Here is a 22,402-nt window from a genome sequence, read left to right as displayed (position 1 = left end):
GTGGAATTTTATATGAGCCAAGCACCATGGACAATAGCATACCTTTCACTCTCAAGGACTACAATGCTGTCCTTTTACTTCCTGTGGCCATCAACAACATAGAACCATAGACTGGAAATTGAAGCTTTAAGTGTAATCAGTGCTGCTATGCTGTGTTCTCTAGCCTTTAGAATAAGTGAACCATACTTGCATAATTAGAATCAGTTCCATTTTCACTCAGCCTGTTATCACTTCTTCTAAGGAAGTGCATAAATAAAAATATTCAATAGTTTCTCTCACACTTCTTCAAGGAGACTACATTTTAGTACTTGTGCAATTCTTACCAGAAAAAAAAAGTCCTCAATTGCACCAGATCACAGTTAATTTACTGACACTTATGAAATTCACACAACCTATTTTGGCAGCCTCAGTAAGAAATATTGCTACCTCAAACTTTTTACCTTTTCTCCATAGTAACAACAGATTTGAGACAAAAGCTAAAAATTCCAATGCAAAACTGAACATTCTATCTAAGTAATTTCCAGAGAAGGCATGTTCAATTGCCCTGAATATAAAACACATAAATAATAAAAATCCTACTACAAGGAAGCCTATTGACATAGTAAGAAACACGTTTGAATGTCTGATTTAAAACTCTTTGTAGCACATTAATTTTCATTTTGTATCCTCAAGCTAAGCCTCTGCTGAAGCTCACCACTAGGAGGGTGGGCCTCTCAACTTAAAAAAAAAAAAAAAATAGGAACAGTTACTTCAAGGGATATAAATTAATTCCAATACTCTGTATAACCAAATATTTTAACCATGGCAGCTTTCTGTTCTGCAAAGAGCTTTTTGAAAGCCTTTTATTTATGTTTTTAAAAAATGCTTTTATAAACTCAAATCAAGTTGAAAAACCTAACTAAGAACCCTTATAGAACTAACAGTTGCTATGATCCTGTGTTTTTTTACAAAGCTGGTATTTAATGGCTACCCCACAATAAAGAAACCAAGAAGCTTCATAGTGCAAATATGTTTGTGACCTGAAAGGCACCAAACACAAACATCCAGTCAAGTAAAGTGTCAAACCTGAATAAAAGCAGATGTACATTTTGTTGGATCCCACAAAAATTCAACTGCATTGAGCTGGCTTGGATTTGTCTTGATATCAATGACTCCAACAGACATTGGAATATCTACATTAAAATAAGCAGTATATATTTTAAAAGAATCAAATTCCAAGAAAACACTAGAAGTAGATTTTAATATAAGGTTATCATCAGCAAACACAGGTAAGGTGAAAAAAGGTGGGCTTTGGTGGCTTGCCCAGAAACAGTTTCTCAGGACTGATCTGAAGAAACTTAGTAGACTCCACATACAAAGTGCCTAGGGTTTGGGGGTGTTTTTTGATTCCCCTCCTCCCCCAGGCCCCACCACCCACCCACAACTTATGCAACGAAAATTATATAAAGTCACGCAAAGTAAAGAAACCATGTTGGTGCCACTTCCACAATCTACTAGAGAAAGTTACTTTTGTTGGTGTTCTCCTAGTTACTGTAACATTGAGTAATCAAAATCAGAAAGATTACTAAATGTGTAAGGTTGCAGAGTTGCCATCTTACTTCTGTAGCACTTAGAGGTTTTAAAGGAATGTGAAAGTGGTAAGAAAATTTATATTCAAAATACACACTATGACAAAGCAGCACACAGAAAACTGGTCTGTGCTTTTTCACCAGCCCTAGCATAAATGTGACCATGATTGATTTAAATTTGGAAATTGAATTTCATACAGTGGCAACAGATAGAAACAACTATACCTAAGTCAAGAAGTCTGTCCCCAGGGCGGTTCCACTTCCAACCTTCTAGTTGCTGGTGCTCTGTATATTGCAACCTTCTGTCATGGAACACAACTCTTATAATACTCTATCAAGGAAGAAAACAAGCATGTGATGAGCCACAAAGTTACTATATGTTTAGAAACAGCCTGAAGATAAAGCATTAGAACATTCCAAAATAGCCACAGTGCTGATAAATATGTATTTACAGCAAAAAATTTCACAACCATCAGTATCCCAAAATATTCCAGAACATAGAAACAGAACTGAGCAGCAGGAAATATTTGAAAATGTGGTAAAAATGCAAAAAAGAATTATATCTGCTTGCATATTCTCAAGGTCACTATGAATTACATGCAGTGAACTGAGGAACACTGGCAGTCCAGTATCAACACTATGCAGGCAATACCAACTTATTTTAGAAAACAAACACAGAAGACTGCATTTATTCTGAAAAGCGGTGAACATAGTTTGACCATTTTTTTCACTAGGAATTCTGTGAATTTTTGTAGAAACTTTTAAAAAATAAAACAGAAAAATCCCTTCCTAGTATTTATAAGCGTATTTAAAACTCATAAAGGAAGTAATAAACAACTTCCAAAGTATTCCAACCGTTCTAGCTAAAATTTTAATCTAAAAGTACTATGATAAGATTAACTTCATTCAGCTACATGCAGTTATGCAACAATACCTATTTCTGTGACCAGTTCTCCTACAACTGTGAGTTTAGTCATATTAAAGAAGTGTTTCTATTCTGCTGTATGAATGCACATACAAAGCAAATTGTTATACAGAGGCGGGAAAAAATACACACAAATTGCTATGGAACAAACAAAACGTAGACAAATTTGCTTCATTTTTTTCCATTAGTCTACAGTCTTAGTTGTATTAGAAGTGGATAAAAGTGTCCAAAAACTTTTAAATGAAGTGCCTCTTCAAGATACATTGCATTTCCTTGGTTTTATCTCAAAGATAACAGAAAGCACATGTGCGTGTGTGCATACACGCACAGAGGTACACACACAAACATACCGTTCCTTTTTCACTGCAAACTGGCAAGTTTGGAACTTGGAAATATCTGCAGTCACCTTCACCAACATGAAATACCTTCTTTGTTAAAGTACTGGCATTCCAGTATTTAAGTGTCCAAAATGGAAAGTTTGGTGATGTGGCATTACAATATCTTGCTATGATAAAATTTACTTCTTTAAACTTTTACATTGCTTTGTCCTGTTCTACTTACCAAATGGCTCATCACCAATATACAAACCTATAAAATTACAGCAGGGAGATTCCCCAAAGCTACAAGGAAAGAGCACCATAGGTGATGAAATACTCAACATGCTTATTACAGCAAGTCAATATACCAGGTTGTAAAAGATTTAATTGCAGAACACACAAATCCCAGTTTTATGCTTTGTGCTTAACACTTCCTGAACTTATCTCTGAACAAGCACCCCACAAATAAGATAAAGTCATTAGGACTACACAAGCCAGCCGAAGTCCACAAATTACATAGCCCAAAGTTGACAGAGAAAGACTCAGCCTCCCACAGGCACACTGTTCTGGTGTACTTATCAGTACTACTGTCAAAGCGACTTTAATTGAGGTTTTTCCCTTCTTTCCCCATATCTGAATAAGTTTTTTCAAACAATTTGATAAAATTATTAGATGTGTATAAAAAAAATCCAAACCCCTCCCCTTCACCAGTTCTTTTAATAATCTGTACCATGATTTGGACATTTTTCAGTCTGCCTTATACTTCATGCAGTATCTCAGATCCACAGTACCTTCTGCTAACTTTAGAGCATAAGGAGACAAATTTGGAATTAGGAAAAGGAGCTCAGCTGTGGAACAAACTGCTCAGTGAGTAGCAAAATTAAGAGATCTATTCCTACAGATACATCTCGAACATCCCACTGTTGCAAAAACCACGTTGGCTCCATGTGTCTTCCATAACACCTATTAAGAAACATGCTCATGATACCTCCACCTCTTTCTAAATGATCCTCTAGCTTCCTTCCACATCTTCTAATCACTTGAAATAGACAATGAAATGGCTTAGAAGATGACGGATACAAATCTACAGACAATTAGGTATCTTAGCGTTGCATAAAATAACTTGGTCTTCAGTACACAAGTACTCTATGCACTGTGTATTCATAGTCATACTTCTTTTTAAAAAAACATCACTGGTCCACACTCATTCTGTACAAGTATCTAGTGACAGCGAAAAAAAAAAAAATCCACAAACTGTACAGTCTCTAGATCAGACTTCTCTTACCTAACTATAGGTACCTAAATTTGAGATCACTGTTACCACAGCTTCCTTTTACTCAGCAGAAAGGCATGGGCACATTTAGTGGAGATTCATCTCATCTTAAAACAGATGAGACTGCAGACCTCATAAAGGGTATATGAAGTGATGAGCTCACCTTTAGCTATCTAGTTACATGAAATGAACCCATCCATAAATGGGGAAATGCATACATGTATATTCTTTTAATTTGTAGTAAACCTGAAACAAAACTAGGCACTAGGTTCCACTGTGCCTATTTTCTTTATCGGTCAGATCAGCTGGTCCACTTCCCTTCATGAATCGGAGCACAACAAAAGGTCAAGAACTACTCTTTTCATATGCAAGCAGCACAGGTTTGTTAGTTACGCTATCTAGAGAGCTTCAATTCACCTTCACCAGTTTTCCATTGATCTCTGGTATGTCTCCAGCTTTCCGATTATCTAGCATCCGTATTTCATAGGACTGACCTTTAAAGAGAAAAAAGTCTGTATCAGTAGAAGAGTTGGAGTACAAAGCTATTTTGTGTTTAATGCACCTGAATTAGCTTTTGGTTCACAGTACACAAGAATACCAGTACCTGAAACTTCTGTTTAAGAGATTTTTGTAACAAGGTTCACTTCACAGTGGGGGAATTAGCACAACAAAGTGAAACTTTTTGGTCACTTGAAAACTCCAGATACTTTCAAAGTTTAAGTATTTCATTTTACATGCAATGTAAGTACTTGTTTCTCTATTTTTTTCTGAAGAAAAACTCACCTTCAAAGCTGAATTTCTTTATTTTTGAAACTGATGAAAGGCAACAACATACTGAGAACCACAGACTGGTCTTCTGAAACAAAATCCTGCAAAGAGTTTTTATACTCTTCAAACAAAATACATACTATTCTCCCATGTTCAATTTTGCCTATGTACCTGTTACCTTTGTATGATTTGTAGGCTTTGTCTGATTTCAGAAACAAGCTTTTAAAAGAGCTAGTTACTGGCTCTTTCAAAGAGGTGTGAGCAAACCTATCTTTCCAGTGAATCTGACGAACTGTTACGCTTCAAAAAGAGAAAGCTAGACATCATTTCTTTGAACTACAGGGATTTTTTTCTTCTAAGGTGAGCATCACATACTCATTTGCAAAAATGATTTTTTTAAAAGGTAAGACAAAATAGATTATTAAAATATAGGACAAAATAAATTTCAAGACGTTCACTAAGATCAAGTGCAGTAAATTCATTACCTTCTACATCACCCGCCAAACTACCTTTACACTCTAGTGTTTATTACATTTAAAAGGCATTTATTGGCTTGCCCTACAAGGTAAAGGTTCAGCTGTCATAACCCTGTGAATAAGCAAATGATTTCTTCAACTCCTTTCACTGCTCCATAGACTGATGTTACCCCCAATTATGGACTGTTTGGCATTTTTTTTTTCTGTAATACAATTAGCACATTTATGTATATATTCTACACATGTACAGGCTTTCTTTACCCCAGCAGCAGTTGATCATTGGTGACATAAATCTACATAAAAATTAAATGTACCTACTGCAGCTGAGTAAAGCACAGATCATTTCTCCTCCTATATTTAACAGGAGGGATTTTTTTCTTCCTGTTAATGAGATTTCCTCAATTACCAGTGTTACTTTGCTCCCATGGAGATACAACATATGTAAGTCCATCTGCATTTATAGACAGCATCAGGGTTTTTTTTAAATCTAGCACTATTAATAAAACTTTTGCAAGTATTTCTCTGTTCTCTTTCACCATTATTTTGAAAAGTGGGAGGGGGGAGAATAAACCATTTTGACTGCTTGCTCAACAAGTATTGCTAACCTTCTATTGGTACAAAATAATACTAAGACTGAAGACTTGATGAAAGTAAAAATCAAGGAGTGCCAGGCTCAAAAATGCAAAAATAGCATGGCGAGTTTTCAAAACAAAGGGACAGATAAGTTTCATTCTGGAATTTTGGACAGGTAGGTACTCCAAAAGCGTAAAAAGCACCACAGCATTGATTGTAGTCATCTCTATATGAGCGCCATACATGCTACTTTTCCTGTTGTCTCCTGGAGAGCAGCCACAGGAGCAAGGCAACACAAGGTACGAGGAACTTTAATTGCCCACTGCTTACCACTGGAACTGTAGTACTCACTTTCACAAATATCACAGAATCACATAATGGTTGAGATTAAAGGGTCCTCTGGAGGTCACCCTGTCCAACCCCCCACTCAAGCAGAGCCACCTACAGCCAGTCGCACAGGACCAAGTCCAGGCTGCTTCTGAGTATCTCAGGAACGTTCAGCCAGCCCATACTTCATTAGCTTTTCTATAAGGATCTTACAGGAGAAAAAAGCAAAAGCCTTACGGAGGACAATGACTTGTACACAACATCCACTGCTCTCCAAGCCAGCCATTTCATCATAGAAGTTTACCAAGTTGGTCAAGCATGACCCCCCCATGCTGACTACTCATGATGACCTACCTTCTTGTCCTTTATATGCCTGGAAATGGTTCCCAGGATTAGTTACTCCATCATCTTCCCAGGGATGGAGATGAGGCTGACCAACCTGCGGTTCCCTGGGTCCTCCTTTTTGAAGATCAGAGCAATGTTTGCTTTCCTCCAGTCCTCAGGCACCTCTCCTAGCCACTGTGATCATCATTCAATGACTATCAAGAGTGGCCTCACAATGACATCCACTGGCTCCCTCAGCACTCATGGATGCATCCCATCAGGGCCCATGGATTTCTGTACGGCCAGTTTGCTTAGGTATTCCCTGACCTGCTTCCTCTTCCACCAAGAGTACATATTCCTTGCTCCAGACTTTCCCCCTGAGCTCTAGGGCCTGGGATTCCTGAAGGCCAGTGTTGCTAGTCAAGACTGAGGCAAAGAAGGCATTCAGTACCTCAGCCTTTTCCATGTCCTGTCACCAGGGCCTCTACCCCCTTCAGCAGGGCACATTTTCCATAGTCTTCCTTTTACAACTTACGAACTTATAGAAGCCCAGCTTTAGCTATCCTGACTGTACCCCTGCATGCTTGGGCAGTGTCTCTGTATTCCTCCCAGGTTACCTGCCCCTGCTTCCACCTTCTGTATGCCTACTTTTTGTGTTTGAGTTTTGCCAGGAGCTCCTTGCTCATACATGCAGGCCTTCTGCCATTTTTGCCTGACTTCCTGCTCGCTGGGATCCACTGCTCTTGAGGTTGGAGGAGGCAATCCTGGAATATTAAGCAGCTTTCTTGGGACCCTCTTCCCTCCAGGGCCTTATCCCATGGGACCCTACCAAGAAGATCACTGAAGAGGCCAGAGTCTGCTCTCCTGAAGTCCAGTGATGTGATCTTGCTTTCTGCCCTGCCTTCTCCTCTCAGGATCCTGAACTCCACCATCTCATGGTCATGGCAGCCAAGGCTGCCTTTGACATTCACATTCCCAATGAGCCCTTCCTTGTTGCATGAGGTATAGCAGAGCACCTCTCCTCATTGGCTCCTCTATCACTTGGGTCACAAAGATGTCATCAACACTCTCCAGGAACCTCCTGGATTGCTCATGCCCTGCTATGTTGTCTCTCCAGCAGACATCAGGGTGGTTGAAGTCCTCCTCTGCGGAGGTCTATGAAAGGCTACTTCTAACTCTTTGTAGGCCTCATCTATTTGTTCCTCCTGATCAGGTGGCCTGTAGCAGACACCCACTACAATGTCACCGATATTGTTCTGCTCTTTAATCCCTACCCATAAGCTCTCAGCTGGCTCATCACCCATCCTTAGGAAGAGCTCCAGGCATTCCAGCTTTCTCGCACATAAAGGGCAATTCCCCTTTCTTTATTTTCTCATCCTGCCTTTCCCTAAAGAGCCAGTATCCCTCCATTGCAACATTCCACTTACGCAAGCCATCCCATCCCATCTCCGTGAATCCAACAAAATCATAGCCCTGCACCTGCACACAGAGGTCAAATTCTTCATGTTTACTGCACTTCAGAGAGGGATCCCATCATGCCAATTTCACAGCAGGGGTTCTGGGGTTTCCCCATGTTGGTGCTTTATAGGTACTTCCTTGCTTACACCCAAATGCTGGAGGTGACCCAGGTTAAGACCCCTTTTACTGATTGAGTTCCCTTCCAGGCATATCACTCCAGGCCCTTTGCTCATCAACCTGTCCATCATTCCCTCACAGTGCTGCTGGTAACTCTCTCCCTCCCCTGTCGTTCCTGCTTCAAAGACCTTCTCACCAGGTCAGCCATCCTGCTGGCAAAGGTACTTTTGCCGCCCTTACGGAGGTGGATCCTACCTCTCCCAAGCAGTTCTTTGCATTCACAGAACAACAAGCCTAGCTGCACTGTGTAAAAGAACCTAACGAATGCTTCCCCTTTAAAAGCAGTTCTCTTCCACACCACTTTTTGCTATTTGATCTACATCTAGCTGAACAGCAGCCAACTCAACACATTGTCCTACAACTCTGATATACATTTTCAGTAGACTAATTTAGCAGATTTTTAGTTAATAAGAACCCTGCAAACCCCTGAGCAACCAACCATCATCACTCCAAGATTTGACCTTCTAGAATCAGCTTCAGCTGAAAACCTATCACTTTAAAGATTCCATTAGCTCACAGAATCACAAAATATCTCAAGTTGGAAGGGACCCATAAGAATCGAGTCCAACTCCCTGCTCCTTGCAGAACTACCTAAAACTAAATCATGTAACTAAGAGCATCATGCAGACACTCCTTGAACTCTGAACAACGATCTTAGCTGTTCCAATTAAAATACTTACTGACAGAGGGTAAAGTCAGGGCTTGCTTAAGTAAAGTCAGGGCTTGCTTAAGTATTGCCTTAGGAAATGTCACCATAGCTTAACAGACAGTGCAAACGTTCCTGTTGCTTCTACATTCCCAATCTGGTAAATGAAGACAACTACTGATGAAATTAAAGAGGATATTAGCTCTCTACGGTACTCTCTACTCACAATCAATCCTCTATTTAAGGCATGACACTGCTCAACTAGAAACCAGATAACTGAAATGTCCAGAATTAAAATTCCTCTTTTTCTAGAGGACTGAATCCATCTCATTATACAAACATATCTATCAGTTGCAAACTACAATGCAAATGACGTGAACTATTTCGAACCTTCTTTTAATCTGGCTTCAGTATGAAAGATGTCATCTCTCAAAACCATCCCAAGATATATATATATTTTTTATATATATATGGTTTGTACTAACAGCTAATAGAGAATTTTAAGTGTAGATGCCCCATCCCTGGAAACACTCAAGGTCAGGTTGGACAGGGTTCTGAGCAACATGATCAGGTTGAAGATGTCCCTACTCATTGCAGAGAGGTTGGACCAGATGACCTTTAAAGGTCCCTTCCAACTCAAATTATTATACCATCCTATGAAAAAGTCTTAACATAGGCAGCAAATGTACTGTCCTTCTGTCTGAGTATTAACACAGAAGGCAAGCTGGCCAATGGTTTTCTTCCATATTTATTTAGAAGAAGGGTATACCAATGCCTTCATTTTTCAACATCAGGAAAAGCTAGACACAGAGTAACAGCAAAACTTGTTTGCAAAAGAAATCTTTATATTACAAAGTATTTTCAAGGAAAGATGAAACAATTACAATCACTTCAGTCACTGCCACTTAAATGGCAAGCTATTCTCAGAGGAGAGATAGCAAATGCCTTCTTCAGCTTGCCATCTTGTGCTGGTTCCCCAGCACATTGAGCTGACCTTCAAGCTTCATGTTTAGTCAGGGAGGGTGGATCCTGGCACTGACAAAAACAAAGTATATTACTACAGAGTTTAAAGTTTATAAAACTTCGAAGTTTTTTAAACTGTGCAAAGCATTTTGGTGGTTGAGCATACTGCTGCAGTTGTACTATTTTCTCCTGCCAAGAGCACTCAAGGTACAGAAAGTGGTAAAAAAATAAAGTAAACCTGACTGAGCAAATGGCTGAACTACGTGATCACATGTTTGTAAGAAACTACAAATCACCTAAAGAACTTCCATTATTCTCATTAGTAGAAGAGCCAAGTAATGTTTAAAGCATAGTTAGACACACTGGATACTGCAAGATGAAACACTTAGCAACTTTATCCACATGGAAGGCTGAAAATGATGCTTTGTCATCATGTCAGTATCAAATTAGAGACAATCTGCTCTCACAGATTTTAAGGCCCCAGTACACAGTTAAACATTTCCAGGCATGAAATGCATCACTAGAACTCACACTACTAGAAGCATTTCTACTTGAGCAAAAAGGATATCCTATCAAGAAAATATACATATAAAGTATTAAAATTCTGTAACCTAGTAAAGAATTAAAAAGTTAAATAGCTTACAAAGACCAAGGAAAACACACCGATACATATTTTAACCCGTGTCCTCTTAACTGCACACTAAAGTAATACACTGCTCAGAGAAGCATGCAAGCCAAAAGGTTAATTGTACCAAAACATGTTAGGATATGGAAAAAGAAATGGTGAACCTCATTTTTTTTTTACTTGTTTCTATTTTTCATATAAACTACGCTGCGGAACTGTGTCTTCTAATTACAGTGCTGTCTGTTGAGAGATTTTGGATTGAAGTCCAGAAAGAAAAGAAAAAGGAAAACTAAATCTAGGAATGGTGATCCTACAGTGTTAGAGCTGGAGGGGAGGGAGGGAGGGAGTGGTAATGTACAAAGTCATTGTATGGTCCAAAACAAATGATATATGGTTTTACTTGATTTCAGAATGCTAGCTGACTAAACTTGGGACACCAATGTCATTTCCAGACATGAGGGAGGTTTTATCACATGGCAATGACTACACTCAGATTATTTTACCCAGCAGTCAGTGCCCTCTGTAGAAGGGAAAACTGAATTTTCATGCACATCAACCACAGGCTACAAGGAAAAACCAGCAAGACTCACATGAAGTATTTTTTAATTAATTTCTGATAAATGTAGACAGCCAGTAGTGAAATACACACAGACTCCAAAGGTAACTAGGAAGGTAGCTGAGCTTATGTTTATGTTTCAAACATAATACTGTTCCAGGCAGCTATAGAGCTAATTTGACAGCTATTAGTGGCCTCTGTTGTGCAACACTTTTTGTTTAAGGATTGATATTCTAACATTTATTAAGGATTTTTGGGGGTGTTTGTGTGTACCTTACGCAAATATCATCCAATTAATGTGCTATTATCAATCAAGTTTAAACACGAATGCAAAAATAGTCTGGTATTTTAAGATATTACTACCTGAAGTTTGTCTCCTAAAAGCTCTGTCAGCTTGATTTTGTTGGGGAAGGAGGGATGGAGAGGGGTAACACACAGAGCAGAAAAAAAGCCCCCCAAAAAAATCAAACAGACCCTAAAGGGGAAGTAATGACAGACTACAGCTATGGGTCTGAGAGTTGGACAAAACAAGACTACTAGTAAGGTATCCAACCTCATTTTTGACATGCATTTATTTTGGATGTACACATATGTATCAAAACATGAAACACAATTCCAGTTGTAGACTTGCACCACAAGCTGCATTCACTACAGTTATGCCTGCAACATATGTATACCAACCTTGATTCAAGTATGTAAGAGTTTCATCATATAATTTTACTGCTGGAGATGTTGCAGCACACATAACATACTGGAAGGGTGGATGTTTGGTCTCATTTTCTTGTGGAAGGTTGGAATCTTCCTGTTTGAAAATAGGCAGTGCCAAAACATCACTGAAAAGAACAAACAAATAACTTTGTGAGACTGTTGGCCCCGTTTTGCCTGAAGTTAAAGAAAAAAATATTATCCATGACTTAAAAAAACCCCCACCATGGAATATATATTGAATTGTATCACTCTGAGTTTATTAATGAAACCAATGTGAGCAGTATCCAAACATTTTCTACCAAAATTTTTAGGCTAGGATACATAAACAATGCTCTGGGACCTAAGCAGACAATAAATACAGTCATACTGATCCTCTGAAAATCTAATCTTCAGTTCTTGTCTCCACTGAAAAACTTCAGTTTACTCTTAACTTTTCACCTGTCAACATAGGCAAGTTTGCCTAACACATATGCAGCTGTAAGCAATGCATTTACTTTCTTCTTCAAAAGACTATAATCAAAGTAAGTTAGTTACACCATGAAAATCTGTCTCCCCATTTAGTATCATTGTATCTAACCTATTAATTCTGTTGACATAGTAGGTTTTTCAATCTTAACTGTTTTAGGCTTTAGTGCACTGAATAGCACAAAATAATATTAAGCAGCAGATTCACAAAACGTCAATTATAGAAAGTATATGCCAAGATTCACTTCACTTATAGACATAAGAGTACCAGGAAAACTTTGGAACTACGAAGTTTCTGAAGAGTAAAGAGCAATCCATGCTGTCCACAGGCAGCAGTAAGAGAGACAACTTCACCCCTACCAGAAAACACATCTGCTTCCTACAGAATTAAATATTCTGTATTAGCAAGATTTGTTTTCCTTGTATACAGTATCCTTCATCTGCTCAAAGATAAGTGTTGTTCTAGCACCGAATTTTTGTTCATGAGGAAATTCTTATGTGCAGATCCACAAAACTTTCTTTGAAAATTAGTTTCTAAACTGAAGATTTCTCACATCACCTCATCTGTTGATTCAGTTTTAAATCTAAATGTATCTTTTATTTCTCTTGCACTGATCACAATCATAGATTTAATATATTTTGTAAAAGAATTATGTCTTATCTGTATCGCACTATTATTAAATCATTGTACCCTAAAATTTTTTAAGTAAAATTATTTCTTGATGTTCCTCATTTCTGTGAGAGCCTGCTTTAAATAAAGAGAACTCTGTAATTCCTCTTGAATTCCAGCTCATATCTGGAGAATCAAAAAGTATCCATATAATAATAAATTTAAAAAGTGAAATTACAGCCAACATTTTTGTGTCACAGAATGTTATAGATTTCGTCTATGTAAGTATCAGGCATGAGAAGTGCAGCTGGGGCATCCCAGCTTCTCTTTCAGAGCATGTGACACATACAGTAAAGGCCAGCCACATCACATTCCACCCCCCTGGCTACCTGGAAAAAGCCATATTGACTGAAAGAGAAAATTACAGAATCATTAAGGTTGGAAAAGACCTTTAAGATCATCAAGTCCAACTACCAACCCAACACCACCATGTCCACTAAACCATGTCCCGAAGTGCCACATACACACGTTTTTTGAATACTTTCAGTGATGGTGACTCCACCACTTGCCTGGGTTGCCTGTTCCAATGTTTGACCACTCTCTCAGCAAAGAAGTTTTGCCTCATATCCAATCTAAACCTGCCCTGGCGCAACTTGAGGCCATTTCCTCTCATTCTATCGCTAATTACTTGGGAGAAGAGACCAACACCCACCTTGCCACAGCCCCCTTTCAGGTAATTGTAGAGAGCGATAAGGTCTCCCCTCAGCCTCCTCCACACTGAACAACCCCAGTTCCCTCAGCCACTCCTCCTAAGACTTGTTCTCCAGACCCCTCACCAGCTTCATTGCCCTTCTTTGGACATGCTCCAAGCATGTCCTTCTTGTAGTGAGGGGCCCAAAACTGAACATAGTATTCGAGGTGTGGCCTCACCAGTGCCGAGTACAAGGACACAGTCACTTCCCTACTCCTGCTGGCCACACTATTTCTGATACAGGCCAGGATGATGTTGGCCTTCTTGGCTACCTGAGCAGACCGCTGGCTCATGTTCAGCCGGCTGTCAACCAGCACCCCCAGGTCCTTTTCCACTAGGCAGCTCTCCAGCCACACCCCTGCAATACTTCCAAACTGTGAAAAAGTCTAAGAAATTTGTCTATAACTTGTAAAGACTTTACAGTCTCTCCCAAAAAAACCAACTAGAATTTTAAAAAGACAAAAAAAAAGACACCCATAGAGGTTCCTTTCCACTAAGAAGAAACCACAGGAGATGCTACAAACAGCCATGAAAGCAGGACAAGGCAGGATACTGTCCAAAAAAGCAGTACATGCCTCCTGAACTACACCTTTGCTACTTCCGATGCCAGCTCCCCAAACTGGAGCCCAGAGGAGACTGTCTGTATTCCTTAACTAGTTACGAAGGAAGACAGTGTGAAATAGCCACTTAAGAGAAGCAGACACCCTTAAAACTATTTACTTATACAGACAAAAGGAGCATCACATCCAGAGGCAGGACAATTTCATAGATCAGTTGACTGCTACGTAAGGATGACTCAGAAGAAACAACTAGATGTTTCATGCCTTGATGTCAGCCAGAAGGGCAGCATGAGCAGAGGGCAGCCCAACACAAGAGGGAGCACTGCGACAAGCAGAGAGAAGCATCATCCCAAGACAGGACTTCTACACCAGGAACCCATGCGCCTCACACACTTGGGCACATAAAAGACTAGTTAAGTGTTTTTATGAAGAGGAACTTTAAAACAGAAAGAACATGGAAACAATAACAATGTTTAAAATACACACATAAGAGTCAAAGTACAACAAAGGCGGCATGCAAAGTACCTCACCAAATAAATAACCTGTAGTTCTCACTTGCTTTCAAATAACATGCAAGATTAAAAAGAGAAATCTTTTGTGCATTTATGGAAAATATCTTTCAAGCCTTCACTTTCCACCCACAATTTAAAGATAAAAATGCATCTGGTCTGGCTGAAGAATGTGTACCACAGTTAATGAACTAGTTAAATTAACAGACAATGTATTGGAAGCCAACAAATACAAATGGAAGACAAATTTATCCAGCTTTAAACCTTCTTTTGCTAATACTTACAAAGTGGTAATGACTAACTGCCACTGTGGAAGGAAGAAAAAAAAAAGACAACATCCAGCTCCTCAACCCTACAATTTAGTTGTAAAGAGCGCATAATGTGCATTCTTAAATGCCTCCATTAAAAAAAAAAATGCTCCAGCAAACAGCATGAGGCAAATGTAAGAATCTTCATTTATTTTCCCAGATAAAAATACATTTTTGTTACAAAAATGTCTTCTGGGAACTAGTACATTTCAAAGGAAAACAGAAGCCAATGCAATTTAAAACTCCTTCCTAGACCATCTTTAAATAAATACTATTTAAATAACATTTTGATTTGTTCACTCATAAAGAATGAAATATCAGTGTTCTCATATTTAAATATACACTCATTCAAATCTAAAAACAGATAAAAGCTTCAGACAATTAAGAAGAGTCAATAAGCTATGAATAAAGTATTTCAAATTAAGATTTTAAAGTGTACTGACACTTTTTTGTCACTGCGTGACTGTTTTTCAAGTGTACTAACACTTTAAAATCTTATTTTGAAATACTTTATTCATAAAGAAATGTTAACTGAATTAGAACAAACTATTAATTCCTCTTAAAAGTAAGTGATGTGTCTGATGAACCAGTTCTATTCAATACCCGTGAGCCTACACTGCAGCAACGCAAAAGGTCTTCTTGGCAGTACTGGCATAAAGAATTTCTGCTACATGAGCTGCTCCCTCCCCATCCTCTCTACAGAATATTTTTCTGGGCTATGTTGGGATTTCTATCAGTTCATAGCAGAGCCCCAACACAGCTACACAACCAAAGTGGTAAAATACGTGATAAAAATCTTACTGCAGAGAAACCCCCATCCTACCAAACATAACTTGAGGGCAGGTATAATGAGTTAAGTCCATTTCCCTCCTCGTGATTGGCAGTAACACGGATACAGGAATCAGGGAAGAAATTGCTAATATCTATATTTACCTAGGAAATCATTAGAAACATGCAGCTTTGAGAAACATGAAAATACAAAAAGCATTCCTCCCAGTTTCTCTGAGGCCAAACTCCCGTGTTGCTTATCCTTACATTAGTTCAAACAGGGACCATCTAAATTTCACAGTGACAAGTATTTTCTACAAAATAAAATTCAGTGCTCACATAGCACAGCTGAAGAAAAGATGCCAGGTTTATTCACAATTCAGGGTAGGAAACCAACAGGAAACAGAAGTGTAGTACTTTTAATAGTCCTCTTTACTTACACTGAAGAGGAGTATCCTCTAAGTGATAAACTAGCATATAATATACGCTATTACATACATCACATTCCTAAAAACTGTGAAGATCCTAAATGACAGTCTTTTTTACCACCTCTAATTTTATACTGATTCTACTATAAAACTCAACAAAAAAACCCAGGAGAGCAGGCCAGCCTTCTCAGTTCTCGCTTTCCTTCCTCAGACCCCAGATACAATTGCTGCATTTACAATGAGCCCATGGCCTGGCAGTGCAAATTATCTGCCCCCTAGTAAATCACTGGCAGCCTCCATGTTTATGTATACTTCAGCATCCTTTAGTCATTCCCCTACTTATGTGGCAAAATTTGATTTGTGCTGGCCCAATGCAGATTAGCAACGGGCACTTTTACTGGCAGCTTTGCTCAGGATATTATTTAACATGGCCAAGTACCTCTCACCTAGACTGAAGCACCCACTGGCAGAGTTGTCCAGATGGAGGAAAAGTAAGTTTTCCAAAATAGCTACCGTTGAAATGATTTCAGGTTACAGGAGGAAAGAGCTTTAAGAGATTGATTCTCTTCTTTTTTTGCTGCTGATAACTTTTCATGTTGCGAAGTAAAAGACTTCACTTGTCTTAGCTAAGTGAACTTCGGACTATTACAAGCAAGCTGAGGGATAAACGAATAGCAATGTTTTGAAGGAGAAGTAGCATCTTTTGTTAGACTTCTCGATACAATTTGAAAAAGCAGATCTATCAAGGTTCACTGATGGAAGGAACTGAGACCAAATTTTTGAAACTATTAGCTCCAGTCTTATCTCAGTCCGTCACAATTTGTTATCTAAAGCATTCAACTGAAAGCATTCTTTCTTCCCAGAAGGAGGAGAAAAAACAGAAACAGTCTTCATCACACAACAGAAACAGTCTTCATCACACACCAGAAGCAGGCAGTAAACACATCTCCAACACCCAATCTTAGCTAGCTATGCTAAGGAAGTACATAAATGAAACTTCATCATACAAAAGTAGGAAAGCTTAGAAGAAGCAGCAAGGTGCATGTTATTACTTGAACCAAAGCATCCAGTGGGATGGATCACATGTGACAAGCTACCCTATGTTATGTAGCCTACATGAGCACAGTATAAAAAGACCAAGAAAAATGTAAGTTATCCTTCTCTATGCTTGTGAAAAGTGTTTGTCAGGGACAAAATCACCTTCCTTCCAAATTTAAAACCCTCTTATATCATGATATTTTGAATACATCATCAAAATTCAAAGTGACATTCCATCAATCATCTGCCTTATCTGTCTTCTAGGTTGTATATTTTCAGGTGTGAGTACTAAAGGATCCACAACATGCAGGTCTTTTGAAACTTTAAAGCATGGTTTACAAGGACAAGTATCTTGAGAAAAATGTTTCTCAAGCAGCGTTTGAATTAGAGTTATGATCTCAAAGCCAAGCTCTGCACTGTTAAGAGGTCTGAACAAGTCATAGGAAAATGTAAGGAAATGGGAGAGCTGATACTTCCTAACACCTTCCCTGTGGCCACAAAAGCAAGTCTGATGTGAGATGAGACCCCTGGAAGCAGTTGTCAAGAAGTGCAACATGAATAAGAAAACAGGTGCAAAAGTAATGCTGTTCCTGGGAATCCTACAACCCATCATACGGGAACTCAGGTGGTTAAAGGCCTCAACTTACAGGGAGTCTGGCACAAAATGCAAAACACAACCAATCACACGAAGAACAAAAATTCCACCACAAAACCTGTGTCTTCCTAAGCTTTTGAAGCCCAAGGAAAACTTCTAAGAATATTATTTGTTCACAATTAGAAATCCACGGTTCTTCATGCACTCCACCAACATGGGGAGGTCAGGCTGCTATAATTTGTCGCAGCCATAGTACAGACTGCTCCTAAGTGGGAGTAACACATAAAGCATAAATGAGGGTAAACTTGCTGCCCTGCTCTCAATCCTGTGCACCCAGCCACTGTGAGCGGTGACAGGGGAACAGAGAAAATAGTTATACAACCTGAGGAGTCTTTTCCTTAAGAATTAAACTGGTTTTCCTTGACCTTTTGAAACGTAGTCACACATTCAACTGGGAAGAAGAAAAAAAAAAAAACCAAAACCAGTGTCACTGATCTAGAACATGAGGTTTATCTTTCACGTGTTTCACCTATGCTAACAAAGTGAGGAGGTTTAGGCTTGTGGGTTTTGTTTTTCCTCAAATACCTACTTCCTGACAGGTATTTACATATTTGTGTGCCTGCACAACGAATCGAGCTCCGATTCTAATCAGTACATAAAATTTTATTTTACAGAATGTAGATGTCCGTGAAAATTATTTTTTCTACAGTGCAAAACATAAAAATAGAACAGGCCACTGCAACAGAAGTTTTTTTAATGTATTCTGCAAGAAATACTGTATACATCTTAAAAAAAAAAAAAAGAAAACATTTCATGATACCCTAAGCAAGTACTCCTTAAAAAAACCCAACATAACCAGTAGCAGAGTCTCAAAAGAGTGGGAGGCATTACGGGAAGCACAAACAGTCATTTTGTCTGTCAGAAAGCAACAGCAGCCACAAGAAAAACAGGGCCTGAATGAGATAACTCCAGGTTTTTTTTTAGTTTTACACAGTAACTATAAAGTTAAAGACAGTAACTGCCATGACCCTATCATGTTCATGAGAAGCCAAAACAAGGATGTCAGGGACCCAAAAGCTGTTTGAAGACAACACCCTCCCTCTCTTCTCCACCTGAAAACAAAGCTACAAGTTCTAAGCCAATAGTCCCTCAAATCCTAACAGACCACATCAATGGTTATTTTAGCCTAAACTTTGGAGGAGTGTTAATACATGAAGTTCCCTCACCATCCAAGGTTCTCCACAGCACAGTAAGGAAACAAGACTGACTGCAGTAGGTTTCTGTTCTTTTCAACCAAGGCCGAACCCAAAGACACTCCAAACATTTGGGAGATGCAGCAGAGTCAAACTGACTTGATTCTCCAAAAATGGAAGATTGTCTGGATGTATTTTAATACAATCTTTTGTATAGACTTCCCCATTTCAAAACAGGAGTCATCTTTTTCAATTTAGTTTAATAAACTTCGGGCTTTAATCTAGAAAATGTACCAAAATAGCTACTCCCAAAATAATCATCAAGTTCCCCAATGACATGCTTCAATTTATAGTACTACAAATACCATTGGAATTGCAAGCATTTAAATAAATCCGTAAACTAAGCTTCCAAATTACACGTAAAAATTCAGTCATGAAGGTACCTGTCCTTATATTAATGCTCATTTAACTTAAATCAATTCATTAATCAAATAATTCATTACATGAAGAATGGAATTCTGCTAGAGAAATGGCAAGCAGCTCCTGAAACTTATCTTTCCAATTAAATAGCTTCCATTTGTTAACAGTTCATAGAAACGATATGTGGTCCCGAAATTACACAATTCTTGCTGTGTTACAATAGATATTATGTGGTTTTGTAAGAAATCATGATGAGTCTTAAATCTATACAATGGTGTCATTACCAACTGAAGTTAACAGCAATACTCAAAACTCACTATCACTAAAGGTACCATGTTTTTACACAGGTTTCCAATGAAGGATTGTCACATCTGGCAATAATTATTATCAATTTAGTTTTGTGTTTATAGGCAGTTTCTTATTGCAGGAGATGATGTTAGAACAGCAATCAGAAAAACTGGCTTTCAAGATTTTAAGGAAATTTTGAGAACTATCCAAAACCATGTCAATTCGCAAAGAAGTTTTGTCCAGCTTGTTTCCTTTAAAAAAAAAAAAAATAGTTACTGGTCAATTGACGTGAGCAGTTTTCTTCGTAAGAATAAACACAGGAGTAATGCCATATATCCTACTTCAGGGCACTGACTGATCATCAACTCGAGGAATCATCAACTACATTATATACAACCTTGATAGGTAAAAGGGTTATGCGCAGGTCTTCCTAAGAAAATACAGGGCATATAGCTTGAGGAGCTCTCTAGACAATTCTCCTCTAGACAATATTTCTTTCTCTCCTATCATCTTTTGTTGTAAGGAAGTGACAAATAATTAGCTTCTACTGGCACACAAAACATTGACAGAGCAATATCTTTACTCTTCATGCTACGCCACTTCTCTCAGTTTCCCCCTCTCACATCGCTTAACAGACTATGATTTCCCTAAAGTAGAAATCTAAGCAATAGAAAAGATAAGTAACATACTTGCTGAAATCACTCTGAATCCAGCAAACACTAACTGCAATTAGGTGATTGATCCCTTAACTACGTGTTCAGAGATTGAAGTTACAAATAATATTAGTGTGTGCAAAAATACTTGCATCTCATCACAAACATAACGTGTGCAACAAAACTTAAGACTAATGTATAACTTCACTTGTGCAATATTACTTTTTAAAAGTTGTTTTTAACTGCTACAGCTCCTTTTGTGTTAATTCAAAATATCCTAATAGGCAGGTATACGTAACTAAAAAACCACTTAGGATTGCTGCCCACCATAAAAGGATGATATGAGCACAAAAAACAATCTATGCAGTAACTGTAAAGATTAAAATTCTTAAAGTTTCAAGAAACTAAACTGTGTGTGTTACTGGGAGTAGAAATGAAGTCTTCAAAAAGAAAGGGAAATCTTTAAAAAGCCATCCCAGTCAAAACTCAAGACTTCTAATCATAAGAAATCCTAGAAAGAACTGGGTCATGACAGAGAAGGAAGAATGGTTCTTGAACACAAGTGCATGCATTATCCATTGGTGTTTGCATGAGGAAAAGACAACCAGAAACCAAATGCTGAGAAGCCATCCAGGCAACTGCCATACAGTTGCCCACAAAAACTGGCACACTACTTTGTGGTATGACCGTTCGCTTGACAAAGACAGAAATGGAATAAAATCCAGACGAGCTGAATATAAAATCAGGAGTATTCTCACAAAGAGAGGTGAATCCTCCTGTTCTCTGAACTGGCAAGTTCTCAAAATTCTTTTTAATTTAACAAAAAAAAAAAGAAAATAAAAGAAAAATCAAGCCCACACAAAACAAAAACCCTATCAAATACATATCCCACCATAAACCTGCTGAGTTCACAATCCCAAACACTAGCAAAAGGGTCCTCATTTTTATCCCGCTGAAACCTTTATTTGTAACTTTGAACAAAGCTACTGCAGTTCCAACACTTCATCTGGGAAGTACTGCCTTAAAACATACATAATAGTTGAAACTTGCGGTGGCCTCTAAGTTTCAGGTAACTCCGAGAAAGAACACATCCTTCATACAGCCTAGGCCACCAAAACTATCAAATGCCAGTGTTTTACTGCTCCAGACTCTCAAAATACTAACTAACCCCGTCAAAAACCTTAGACTAAAATGTCTCCCAGTGTCTCCAAAGCAATTTCGCTTGTTCATGCCAGTAAGTCACTCAGGAATCCACACGTTCTGCCCGTAACTGAGATAAAGTGTACTTATTTCAAACAAGTAGAGTTTTATCTTAACTTTGAAAAAGCACACCCAAACGCTATTTAAACGCTTTTACTGTAAAACCTAGAAAACAATCAAAAGATAAAGAAACAGCCAAGCTGATTAAGAAAAGAGCGAGCTACATGGCAGGAAAAGAGAGGGGAAAAAAAAAAAAAAGGAAAACTTCACTACGGACACATACTACACAGAAACATAAAAGAATAAACAAGCTGATTAAAGTACAACCGTCCTACTACCCTATTAACTACCACAACGTTTACTTGCTCGAGAAAGACCATTTTTAAAGTATTAAACAGCTATTATTATAAAGTAGAATTATATTTGCCGAGTAGAGGATGATCACCTTTTCAAACACGCGGTCCAATTATGTAGCCAAGGGACAGAGAAACGTCATTTTTACCGTAGAGATTACACATATAGGGCAAAAGCGTCCCAGCCCAAGCAGCAGCAGCTGCCCTTTCAGACGGCCACCTGCCAGCCAAAGGGGAGGGCAGGGCGAGAGCCCCGCCGGGGCAGCCCCTTCACACCGTGCGGGGCACAGGGTGCCGGGAAAGAAGCGGCGGCAGCAGATATCAAGAAACACCAACACGGCCTCCGCCACTTGCTCGCTCCTCGGGAACAGCCTCCGGGAGCCGGAGGGATTACAAAAAATAAAGAGGAGATGAAAAGGGCTGGCTCCTTCCCGCGCTCCCTGCCCAGCGGCCCGATCAGACCCGCCGCCGCGTTACCTCATGCTGTAGGCACCGGCTCCCAGCTCCTGCCCGATGCCGGAGAGGCTGGCGTCGAAGTCGTGCACCAGCCCAGACTCGATCACTTCATCCATCTTCAGC

At 38.9% G+C, this 22,402-nt stretch overlaps 1 protein-coding gene across 2 annotated transcripts in view; it reads right to left on the bottom strand.

Annotated features, from left to right (window-relative positions):
* The window catches only part of UBP1 (upstream binding protein 1 (LBP-1a)), a 39,936-nt gene extending 17,541 nt beyond the window's left edge, over positions 1 to 22,395 (bottom strand). For both annotated transcript variants that reach the window (XM_010294891.1, XM_010294892.1), the window contains exons 1-5: positions 22,301 to 22,395; positions 11,658 to 11,809; positions 4,501 to 4,577; positions 1,794 to 1,899; positions 1,066 to 1,172 (exon numbers count right to left, since the gene is read on the bottom strand). In XM_010294891.1, the coding sequence (XP_010293193.1) occupies positions 1,066 to 1,172; positions 1,794 to 1,899; positions 4,501 to 4,577; positions 11,658 to 11,809; positions 22,301 to 22,395 (537 nt within the window). The remainder of the gene's footprint in view (positions 1 to 1,065; positions 1,173 to 1,793; positions 1,900 to 4,500; positions 4,578 to 11,657; positions 11,810 to 22,300) is intronic.
* Positions 22,396 to 22,402: the final 7 nt, after the last annotated feature.

The sequence above is a fragment of the Phaethon lepturus genome, unplaced genomic scaffold, assembly GCF_000687285.1.
Source record: "Phaethon lepturus isolate BGI_N335 unplaced genomic scaffold, ASM68728v1 scaffold19319, whole genome shotgun sequence".
Taxonomy (NCBI): Eukaryota; Metazoa; Chordata; class Aves; order Phaethontiformes; family Phaethontidae; genus Phaethon; species Phaethon lepturus.
This window is presented reverse-complemented; position numbering and strand designations above follow the sequence as displayed.